General features: G+C 45.6%; 6 protein-coding genes across 6 annotated transcripts; 2 read left to right on the plus strand and 4 right to left on the minus strand.

Moving 5' to 3' along the window:
• Positions 1-691: 691 nt before the first annotated feature.
• On the plus strand, positions 692-874 carry COCCADRAFT_112016 (uncharacterized protein; the record flags this gene model as incomplete). Its single annotated transcript, XM_007720181.1, has 1 exon — positions 692-874. One exon carries the CDS (start codon positions 692-694, stop codon positions 872-874), a length of 183 nt encoding a protein of 60 aa, XP_007718371.1.
• A 1,791-nt stretch (positions 875-2,665) lies between these two features.
• COCCADRAFT_112020 (uncharacterized protein) lies at positions 2,666-3,652 on the plus strand (the record flags this gene model as incomplete). Its single annotated transcript, XM_007720182.1, has 2 exons — positions 2,666-2,991; positions 3,046-3,652. 2 exons carry the CDS (start codon positions 2,666-2,668, stop codon positions 3,650-3,652), a joined length of 933 nt encoding a protein of 310 aa, XP_007718372.1.
• Positions 3,653-4,665: 1,013 nt separating this feature from the next.
• Positions 4,666-4,881, minus strand: COCCADRAFT_112011 (uncharacterized protein; the record flags this gene model as incomplete). Its single annotated transcript, XM_007720183.1, has 1 exon — positions 4,666-4,881. One exon carries the CDS (start codon positions 4,879-4,881, stop codon positions 4,666-4,668), a length of 216 nt encoding a protein of 71 aa, XP_007718373.1.
• Position 4,882: 1 nt separating this feature from the next.
• Positions 4,883-5,083, minus strand: COCCADRAFT_78964 (uncharacterized protein; the record flags this gene model as incomplete). Its single annotated transcript, XM_007720184.1, has 1 exon — positions 4,883-5,083. A coding segment is annotated over one exon (201 nt), but the record flags the coding sequence as incomplete, so codon positions are not given.
• A 2,024-nt stretch (positions 5,084-7,107) lies between these two features.
• Positions 7,108-8,313, minus strand: COCCADRAFT_112012 (uncharacterized protein; the record flags this gene model as incomplete). Its single annotated transcript, XM_007720185.1, has 7 exons — positions 7,108-7,157; positions 7,206-7,237; positions 7,290-7,342; positions 7,393-7,422; positions 7,473-7,579; positions 7,630-7,782; positions 7,833-8,313. The coding sequence occupies 7 exons, from the start codon at positions 8,311-8,313 to the stop codon at positions 7,108-7,110; spliced, it is 906 nt and encodes a 301-aa protein (XP_007718375.1).
• A 1,432-nt stretch (positions 8,314-9,745) lies between these two features.
• On the minus strand, positions 9,746-10,006 carry COCCADRAFT_112018 (uncharacterized protein; the record flags this gene model as incomplete). The annotated part of the gene is made up of 1 exon (XM_007720186.1): positions 9,746-10,006. A coding segment is annotated over one exon (261 nt), but the record flags the coding sequence as incomplete, so codon positions are not given.
• Positions 10,007-11,591: the final 1,585 nt, after the last annotated feature.

Consider the following 11,591-nt stretch of genomic DNA (forward strand, 5'->3'; position numbering starts at 1 on the left):
ATTTAGATGACCCCCTCCCCTACCTACACCAAATTGATAGCACTACGTAGTTACCTGTAGGCCTAGCCTACACGTCTTATATAGCCCACCGGCTGACACAGGACGTTAAACTAGAATAAGAATAATAATAATAATATACCCTTATGGATCACGTAGCACACCTAATCCAGACGTATTCATCTATCTGGGACGAGAGATTTCTATATAATTTTACGGATTGTGTAAAATCTCTTACTCATTTGCCTGCACTACTGCAGAACCAGCATGGCATGGATCATTTTGAAGGCAAGGGCCTGCGCATACTTGTACGGATCAGCAAAATCCGCTCTAGGTAGCAGTATGTGCACAGCTAATTCAGTAAATGCGTGTAATCATTTAAGTAGTTCCGAGTCATAATTAGGCCGTAAAGAAGCTAAAACTTAAGCAATACCAGCGCTCACAAGGTTAGGTGAAAATGTCCTTAGCGCTTAGCTACGCAAAGCTTACCTTGAGATGTCCAGTCCCCGCTTGAAATTTATCACCGAGTAGAACGGACCGCAATAATTAGACATGTATTTTGGCTAAATCTCCCGCCTTCTTAGCAAAGGCGACATGTACTCAAGTTGTGGAGCAGAACCCATCTGTATAAAGCCATGCTGCTGGAATTAATTACCGCAAGTACAGGGCAGAATGCAGGGAAATGCATACTCGCATGCAACACCAGCAGACACGCGTGTGCGCAAGTCTCGGAGTTCTCGGAACGTCGATCTCATGGCGGCTCGTCCTCACTAAAACTAGACGCAGCCGAGTGAAACTACTCTTCTCCTTGGATACGGATAGGGCCGTAACAGGGTCCGAGAATTCAGAAAGTGCGTGTGAAGGTATAGCGCGTTAGCAGTGTACTATTGTCTTAACAACACGCGAAAAATTTCGCGAGATTCATTTTATCAGAAAGTTCTCTGCGCTCAATTTATAATGTTCCATTCTCGTCGGACCAACACCATAACCCGGATATTCTCGACCAACTTGCGACCCTTTGAGGTCGTTTTCTCCACATTGCTCTAATCACAGAATACAACGAATAGGGCGCTGCTGTGGTGCCCCTACAGTGCCTCACACTAGGCTGCCATCTCAAAACTTGAAATTTCCGCATGCGTATTACCGGATCTACTTCGACTGATGCATCTTCTAGCACACAAAGATGGACACCATCATAAACAGGTAAAGATTGTGCCGGGTATTCTAGGCCTCGACTGAGAAGCGTTCCATCATCGAGTTATATCATAATTTTAACTCTCTTTAAATAGTATATAGAGTAGTGATTAACGCAAAAAGGGTTATTTTTGAAGCTACTGTAGTTGATTTCGTAAAACCAATCCGATGAATATATACAAGACAGGTGGTTAGCTAGAGTGTGCGTAGATTAGTTCTCAACAATGGAGTAGGCTTCCAATAAACAATAGATACTACTACCAGGTAGATATGTTATCGATCAAAGCTAACCACGCCTTTCTAGCAACGTCGATCAATACAGCATATGATATTTATATTAGAAGTAAGAAACTATTGTATCATGAATATCGTTAAGGTAATTTAGATTGGAGACGTACAGCGAGGATCATTGTGCGGAGCTAACGGCTCTATAAATAATCGTAAAGAATACACGTCCCTTATTTGCCTAGTATATCCATTCGGACAAACTTTTCTAAAAAAAAACAATCAAATTAATAGATGATTAGATATCCGCGGTCTTAAGGTAGACGTATACAACTACGCTGACTGAATGAGGTCTATGTAACGGCGCAGGCAAGACTGTTCGGATCAGTATCGGCAGTAGTGTCACTCAGAGGCATATGGGAGTGCGTGGGACATCAAACGAGCCTTGATTCGAACAGANACCTATAGGCCTTGTACGAAAGGATATCAAAAATCTACCTAACAAGCTATCATAGAGGTTGGGTTTATATAGTCGTTTTCCCACTAGGCTGTATTGTGCCCTAGTTCGGTTCCTGTTCGGATATGTGTAGCCACAGCCGCTACGCCGTTACAGTCTAATTGACTACTAAGCCGGTAAAGATATCATCTTCATATATAGACGACTTCTCGATTGGGTGTCTGACGGAAAGCACCTGATGAATAATCTAGAGAAAGTTTATTGACTCGATCGTGTTGTGTGTAGTCGCAACGCCGTCTCCATAGATGTAGAGTCTAACAATGCTCATGTCGATCGAGTACCACAAAGCGGCTGAAAACGGCCCGAATATCATGCCGGGATGCCCGGCTTAGCAAGAGGACAGAACCATACGATAAGCAAGGCATGGAAGCGACCAAACATTTTGATTTTCCTTCGTTTCCCTCCAACATTCCTCCACCATCCTTCGTCCAAACAGGCCCAAATCTGCACTGTAATCATTCCAGTAAAAGCAACATCATAGCGGCAGTCCGAGAAGCTGTGCGAAAATGTTCAATCCACTCTTTTTCTGTAGCTTTAATCTTGATGTGTATACTGGTATCACAGGCGCCACGAGCAGATGATGCTTGTGATTAGATTTACGTAGAGGGCTTCGTTAGTGCCCCGGCATCCGTTCAGGCCAAAACTATATAAATGGGAGCCCGCCACGTCAAACAATGTGGCAGTCCAGGAACCACTATTAGCCAGAGAGGACAGAGCAAAAAACGCAGCAAAATGATCAAGATCGCTATCGCAGGCGCAACATCAGGTATCGGTCTCGCGTTCCGGCAACAATTCGACGAGCAAAACTCTCACGAATACATCATCTTGGTTCGGAAACCACTTGATCATGACCCAAAAGCTGTTATAGTCGACTACAGTTCAACGGCTGCACTAGCAGATACTTTGCGCACATATGCCATACACACGGTCATCTCTGCTCTTTCAATCAGCGACGAAGCAAGTGGTGTAGCACAGCTGAGACTCATCGAAGCCGCGAGCCAGTCCAAATGCGTGCAGCGCTTTCTACCCAGCGAATTCGGTGCTGATTACCATGAAGGGTAAAGAAACTCCATATGTCAATATATGCTAGATCGATCTTAACATTGTACTAGGATCTTGGATTACATGCCCAGCTACGGCTTCAAGTTCAAAGCGCGCAATTTACTCGCCGAACTTGAAATGGAGTACAGCATTGTGTCCATCGGCCTTTTTCTCGACTACTACTGTCCGCCATCGATTCCATCAGCTCTGGATCCTAACAAAGGTGCGGCTATGTTCATTGATCTGCAGCACAGATTCGCTGCGATCCCTGGGGACGGTAGCCAACCAATTGTGCTTACCCATAGCACTGATGCGGCCCGTTTTGTCGTGGCAATGCTCGACCTCCCATCATGGTCTCGAGATTCCTTCTTCGCTGGCGAACGTACGTCTTTGGCCGAATTCCTGCAATGTGCAGAGAACATCCTAGACGTAAAGTTCGAGGTTCATTACGATGACCACGAGAAGATTGAAGCGGGCAATATAACATTGACTCCTAATCTGGCGGAGCGGTTTCCCGCTGCTTATGCGAAGGGCATGGTGAAAGGACTTGCACTCGAGTATTTGCGAGGACGTTCAAGTCTCCCGCACGAGAAATGTAGGAATGAGATTCTTCCTGATGGAAAGTGGCTCGAAATTCAACAGGTGCTGCATGCATGGAAGGTGGCAGGAGCGGCCTGACATACTTCTCTTCACATTTCTGTTCAGATAGCTTGCTCTTCTGGCACCAAGTAATATGCATACTGCAAATGACTGCTATGCCACTACTTGGCGCAATCATTACACAATGACTCCTGAATTGAATACGCTACCAGAAGCGTGAATTCTCAATCATCCATCAAATACAGCAATACATGGCCACTTTGCTCTTCCTCGGAGCTACGCCGTGTACTTATCAAGATTAAAAAACGCTTGTTCACCCACATTGCCCTTTATCGCCTCGCCTCCATTCACAGGGTAGGATAGAGTAAGGATCAAACATCAAGGCGATTTCCGGCATTCTCGGAGACTTTGAAAAAAGTTATCCAAGCTGTACTTCTATCGCGGTACTAAACGGTCCCTAACTGACTATTACACATTGAGTGTGGACTGCATTTGAGTTCAAAGGCCTCAGGGCCAATCTACAGCATCAAAATCCATTCATGGGCAAAGATATCGAGGAAGAATGGAATAATTCAAAGAACTGCGGTCTGAAAGGGAAGGTTGCGATATGGAAGTCCACAGGATGGTCTGCAGACACACCGGAGCAGCCGATCGAGGAGCGGTTGAAAGTCCACAGCAGAGCTGGGTAGGAGGAGTGGCAGTGGATGCACAATCAAGCACAGAGAAGCCAGAGGAGAAGGGAGGAGAAGGGTGGAGCAGACTTGGGTACTGTAGGCTCTTTTTTTACTCCTATTATCGTTGAATCGGCGGCACGGGTCCACCAGGGCTATCTAGTGAACAATTATCTAATAAGTAGCTAACACACTAAGTAAGTAGTACTTGGCAATAGCCCCCGCACTTTACCCCGCACTCCCCGCCATGCTCCGGATGCAGGGACGATCCGGCTCCTTCCTACTTGCACCTGAACTACTGAGACCTATTATCCCCGATAGGTTGGCAGTCGAAGTACCTGTTCCTACTCAACGATTGGCAACTTTGTAAAAGTGCTCTTCGGCTTGCTTGCTTTCCAACGCCATCGTCATTTCCACATCTCAGTCTTCATGAACATAGCCTTCTGGCAGATTGGCCGACTCAAACGGCGTGCCAGACTTCACGTGGTCAACCACCGCCTGGCATTTTTCATACGCATACGCTTCAGCATCGTGGCAATACAGCCACAATGGCTGTGGTATCTTCAAGAATTCTGGGTTCCTCTCGACTGCCTCCCAATCCGTCTGATGCCATCGATGCCGCGTCTCCCATCCCATACGGGGCTACAGGACGCATTCGCAATGTTTCTTTCGGCAGCTTATTAACCTCAGTCAAATTCTGCCAATCATGCCACCGATGGGAACGCTCGACTCCAACAACAGCATTGATTTTTTCTTGCGCCTTTCTCATTGCGCCTGGGAATTGGGTCATTAGGAGTAGAAAGTTGTTGATTACGCCAGAAGTAGTGTCCGAGCCAGCTTCAATCATTGGTCCAGCCATGAAACTTAACCCGTTTCTAGTCCAGTTTAGATCATCCTTTTTCTCTAATAATCGGTCGGCGAAGAATTCATTGAGCCTACAGAACGCCTTCTGTGCTCAACATGGTTCAGAAACCTGGAGTAAAGGTGGTTCATAGTTTTCCGCGTAGCTGCAACCTTATCGCGCCATCGTTATCGCGCCATCGGCCAAAGAATTGATGAGGTAGGTATAGTAAGAATGGGAAAAGATCCACTGGTGGCAAGCCTCCAGGCGCTAGTAACTCAGTTAAGCTTTCAAGCACACTTTCTATTTCCAAAATGTGTGAAATCTTCGTATGTGGAGTCCGAATTCCATAGGCTGTTGTTTCGGCTTAGTAGCGCTCTGTAGTTACTGTGTCATAGAGGTAAATGACCGACACTCATCATAAAGCTATTAGCAAATCGTGTTGGATGTTTCATGAATTCATCTGGGGCAGTGACCATATCTTTGATCATCTGGGTAGTTTCCGCTTCAATTAGCAGTAGATGATTCTTCTCGACGACAGAAGGCATAAAATTTCGATGCATAAAACGACGAGCTAGCTTCCAGTGAGGGTCGCTAGCCTGCATTAGAATAATTTCATCGCCCTCGTAGACCATCTGATCCATGATGTAAGACTTTGGTCGATCACTGGTGACTGCACTTCGTTTATCCATAAGTTCTTTCACCAAGCGTCGGTCGGTAAGGACGATGGTGGTGTGTGAGGCCGCTTGGAAGGAGTGAATCGGCCCATACTCCTTTACCCACTCGCCGAACCTTGAAAGTTAGCCGAACGAACGGAATTGCACCTCGTGAGGCCATTTAATACACTTCAAATAAGCTCTCTCTTTAGGGATCTGGTGAATATTTCCAATCAATGGTAAAGTCTTGGGACCTAATTGTAGTGTAAGGCATTACTCCTAGAGATGGAAACAAACAGACTTGGAGATAAGTGCTTTTTCCGGTGCTCGGTGAAGACTAGAAGATACACCAAAATCCCAATAGCCAACGTTACAATAATTGTTGTCGAAGACATCTCGAATTTGGAGAAATCTACACAATTTGAGAGACATGTGGCTTCCGAGTAATAGTGGATTTCGATAGTTTTATAGCCAAAAAGCTTTGAGCAGCTAAACATGCCTGTGGGAAGACCAGGACTGACTTCCGGACTGATGTCAAGGCCGCATCGTAAGGAATTCCGAATCCATTCGTGAATCTCTACATGAACCGGGGTGAGTTGAGCGCAATAACGGCCAGGTAGTTGTCAGCCCAATATGACTAACCAGAGGGCAGATGCAGCTCAATGTGGCATTTGCGCACAGCGCCCACCCGTTTCGGCAATCATGTTTCCGAGACCTGCCAGATCTTCATGTCTTACCAGAAGAAGCTGGAGCATGCTTGAACATCAATTCCTAGAGGCAAAATCTTGATTGAGCTGTCCGTCCCGTTCCTGCCACTCATCAACAAGTTAGATATATCTCCAGACGTGACTTGAGGCGACACCCGACGTTTCAAACGCATCGCTTCGTTCTTCGACATTGCGTCGTCTACAAAATTCGGGATCTTCTGATATGTAGAAACCCATTCCTGTTTTGGACCCGAACGGGGTGCGTAAAAGTTGTAGGTCAATACTTTTGTCCCGCAATTTCATATGCTACTTGGCGATTCTATTGCCTTCGGTAATGCTTTTTTCCCAATATGAGGCGTGTAATGTGAAAAAAGTCCTAATATCTCAGGCGCGCTTTGCCATAGAAGTTCCAGGGCTTGATCGGCAGCTCCGGAAAAGCCTTTGCCTTCCATGCGCATTGGCCGAAAGTCGATGTCTACGTAAACGCTTTAGAGGCATTATATATCTTTTAATAATTCTCCCATATTGAATTCAAGTGTAGTAAGTTTAGGTAACCGCGGCTTATGTATTAATCGTAATAGATAAATATAGCTGATTACCTCACTGGATTGGACATGGCAGATGCCAGCAGCCTTGCAACAGGAAAGCGGATCTGACATTAGGGGAGTGCAGGTATGATCAAAGATGAATTGGATACAAAGCCATTTACTTGGTGCATGTTAGCATCGGCGAGTATGTCGTGATGTCTAGACTCACGATCTGAATTGTATCGGACCATTTGAGCCGCACTAGAAATATAGCGTCAGTATATTGCCTCCATACAATATATCAAACACTCACTACTCTGGACTTATTGTCGCCGAGATATCATCAACGAAAATGGTGTCGTATCCCTATATGGTCAGTCTTTCGAGAAATGAACGTCTCGATGTCATATGCTGACCTTAAAATATGCATCTAGGAGTGTACCATACTGCGACTCAAATTAGCTTTGTCTCTAGACCTTTGGGAGGAATGGCATACTACGCATTGGTCCGAGTTCACACCTCCAAAGAAAAGAGTAGTGATCTGGTTTTCTTCCAACCAGAGGCCAAGCGGTGTCTGCGCACCCCACATGCCGCTCACACGATCTAATTCCGTGTTAGCAATTCTCGTCATCACACTCTATCTGCAAGCTTACTCTTGTTGAAGTATTGGTCAGTCCCGTTCTTAACGCCTTGGGTTTGCGCATCGTATAATTTCCCATACGGCCTTGCATTCCAAGAGCCCCGCATTAATGTTTTACCCAACTCGGTGCCGTCTTTCAATTTCCCCATATCGCTGCCGAACGAATCTACACAATTTAGTATTACTGTACAGCACCCAAATCCGGGAAGGACGTACTTGTGGGACTGCGCTTGGTTTGCGAAAACCCAGAGATGTCTGCGGGAGGCAGATCCCGCAGATCCCTACCATCAAGACCCCAGTTCGTCCAGAGCACGGGCATACCGTTTCTACGAAAAGCATCGATCATGTTGAGCGTGGGCTCCACTGCTTTCCGCCCGCCTTCAGCGCTAGGAGTAAGCTCTGGATGGAGAAAAAAGTTCTGCATGTCGATTATGACGAGCGCAGAGCGTGAAGGTTCAATGACAGCGCGTTTTCGGGATCCTGTCATGGGTATAGTGACGGGCTTGGTCGTTGGCGCGACCATGGATCGTGTCAAGTCGTATGTGTCATTTCCAAGGTAAACCCAATGATTGTAGATATTTCCCAGAAGTGTGGTATCAGTTGTTGGGAGAGTGATATTCTGGGACGCTGTGATTATGGTAGACGACACGAGTGGCAAAGCTGCCATCGCAGCTACCGTTGTCGCAGGGAGTTTCATCCTCTTCGATGCACCGTCAGTACTATCGCATGCAAATTAGCTCAAGATAGGTTGTTGAATGGTGGAATGCGAAATCATCTATGCTTTCATAGTCTGTTCTGATGACCTGTATTAAATAGCGCCGTCGCATGTAAGAGGTGATGAATGGTACGTGTCCCTTAATATTATCATTTATAGCTGACTGGGTTCGTTCCGGTGAAGAGCACCTACCTACGTGCTCAACAATGTCATGCGAGGCACATGCATTTCCCCTGATACATGCATCCTTCCTTGTTTCGCGGTCAAAGTTGAGGGTGATCTCCGCGCTTCCGAAACCTTAATACTGAAGCTGTCCAATAGTGAGGGTATAGGTAAGGCTCTAATGCTGTGGTGCCAAGGAATCATAGTAAAGATTGAAATTAGACCAGACTGGCCACAATCTCGTGTTCGGGAATAACGTACGCACACAGTGGAACACCAAAATCGGATGCGTTAGCTAAGGAAATTCCCTAACTAGGAAAGTTTGCATGTTGACAAGGAAAGGTCGCACTCTAGCTAGTGTAGAAGGATTGGCTTGTTTTATTTAGCACTTTACCGAGCGAGGCCTTCACATCGGTATATATAGGCGTGGAATTGAACGATTGAACACATTCCTCTGCTGAGCGTACATCGCATCTCTTAAATCTACTACGATTCGACCTTAAAAGTTCGATATATAAGCCTAAGGTTTCCTGCCTCATTTACAGTTATTTTGCCACTCCCTAAGAATACCGTTTCATTCACCCTCGCCCCATTCTACAGTTTTCTTAACCCCCTTCAATAGTTCCCTGATTGGTTCAGTAAATGCAAGTTTCCCACGATAGCTGATATCACAGTTCAGCTCAGCGTTTGCGACGGAGACTCGAGCGTCAAGATTGGTATAGTTCTCAGAGAGATGCATCCAGTCAGTCCCTCCAATAAGGGGAATATCGGTTGATCCGTCCGGCGACCTTAGATGTCCGGTCAATACTAAATGCGATATATCAATCTACGCTAGATTTCGCGCCCGATTGAGAAGCTAACCATAGGCTGTGCTCAAGTTAGAGTACAGGGTCTTCTCCGACGCGAACTCAAAAGGGCCATCGATAGTAAGGTCGAATGCATGTGTTAACTTTGGTGCAGCCATTATCATATAAACCAACTGCTCGTATGGCTACACAAAACAGGTATCACTACAGTTCGACATGCGGGGTATATATATCAGATCAGCCGGACTTGGTTAAGTACTCCCCCACGCTAAGTAAAGATCATTGGAGGCCTACGCGCCCAAAATATTCGGCCTCGGCCTGCACCATAGGATCGCCATATTCGGAGAAATAGAGCATGGTGATTGCGAAGTGGAACCACTCATTGTTTCTATTCGGACCGAAAATGTTGGGTGCTGCAGATCCGGACTGAAAGGGCCGATATCCGCTCAATGTTCAACTAGCATTCTTTCCCATGAATTATAGCTCCAGCTGATAATGAATTGAAACTCTCGACCAACCAAAAATTGCATTTCCATGTGAGTGAAGAATTCTCCGAACTGCAATAATCCTGAAAAGGGCGTGTCCATTTCCGTCTCCGTTTTCCGGCTGCTAAACTCAACATGGGTTCTGCTTTGCAAATGGGCCCGCTTATGAAACCTTAATACTGTAGCCGTCCAATAGTGTGAGTATAAAACAGAAACGACTATAGTACCGTAATATCAACCGTCATTTGCCACATGAGCGTTGGCCCACAAAATGCCTGTAACTAGAAACTATGCTGACACTCAACCCGGACAGAAGCGGAAAATGCCAGGTGCACCTTGCTTAGAGCCTATTCGGTTGCGCGTTGTCTATCTACGATCTACGACTGGCTCCTGTTAATAGCCAAGTACTGTTTTCCAAATGAGAGAAGCATATTTATTCATGCTCACTATGGATATTTTCAATAGTACCTAGGTTATCTAAATCCAGATGGCCTATCAATTTCATCCGCTGTATGTGACAAGAATGAGTATGACATCAGCGTTTGAAAGTAGTCGGAGCAAAGTCGATAATCTATATCAATCAGTCAATCAATCGAGGCGCTAATGGTGCTTCTAGTGGTCGTCCGCGTTATGTTGTGTCCCGATTGGAACGAACCGTTCTAGTATGCAGCTCGTGCAGAATCTATGCTTCACGGCTGTAATCGCGGCTGGCCCTCAAGGGTCGCACCATTCTCATATTTCTTGTGAATTTTGGAAACAAGAGATAGTTTAAGTGATAGTAGCAACGCAGTGGTATGTAGATTCCGGCCTGCTTTGAATAATACAGTGATCTTTTTTACTTTCATGGCATCCTTTAACCACTAGTATCTGCTTGACTGAGTGTATAAGCTAGCATTCTCAAATGTTAATGTTATTATGTCTGTTTGGGTTCGGGATGGTATCATTCCGGATAAAAAACGCGAAGTAGGTTACGCTATCCCGATCAACAGCCTCGCCGGAAGCCGTATCTGCAGGGATAGTGAACAGCTAAATCCTTAATTCTGAAACTTTTTCTCAGCATCGCAACTGTGCCCCTTCGAGGATGGGACACATAACACCAAGATCGCCAGTTGGGCTAGAAACTGTGGCGCTACTCGCCAGTGCAATTGGTTCTGTAAGTCGCAGCTGACCTATCGCCTTGTGTTTTCCTTCTACGATACCTTCAAAATATCCCGTCTCATATGTAAAAAAAATATGAGCCTAGCCTATTCAGCTTCTTAATATGGCTGGCATCACTGGCCGGTGTTTTCTTGTACACTAGCAATTCTGATGTCACTCGTGCCAACTTCTTGAACATACGGGTTTTACCAACAGTATTAGAAATGACTGTATATCTTGGTGTACTGAGTTATGTCAATGATGATATCCCGCAACCCTTCTACTTACAATCAGCCTTTCAACAACAACACCAACTTCGAGTTTTTCAGAATAGGTGTAATTTTAGCTAAATATATACAAATCCATCCGAAGAAATCAATTGCAACTAGTACTAAGTCGTGTAGCCTACGCGCTATAGAGCTAGAAGCTGGTAAAGTAGCTAATCTGAACACGTCTCACTCACGAAAACAAAAACACACAGACCATCTAGCCGCTTACTAAGAAAAGAGCTTAGTAATAATATGCCGCTAACGTACTCCACCAGTAAGCTGGCCACACCAGTAAGCTGGCCGCCCCACCAAACCTGACCCAGCGCTCTACACAACCACCACAATGCCGCGCCAACAACGCTCTATACAGACTTCTCGTGAAGGCAGAATAAGCCTTGCTA

The sequence above is a fragment of the Bipolaris zeicola genome, assembly GCF_000523435.1.
Source record: "Bipolaris zeicola 26-R-13 unplaced genomic scaffold scaffold_417, whole genome shotgun sequence".
Lineage (NCBI taxonomy): Eukaryota > Fungi > Ascomycota > Dothideomycetes > Pleosporales > Pleosporaceae > Bipolaris > Bipolaris zeicola.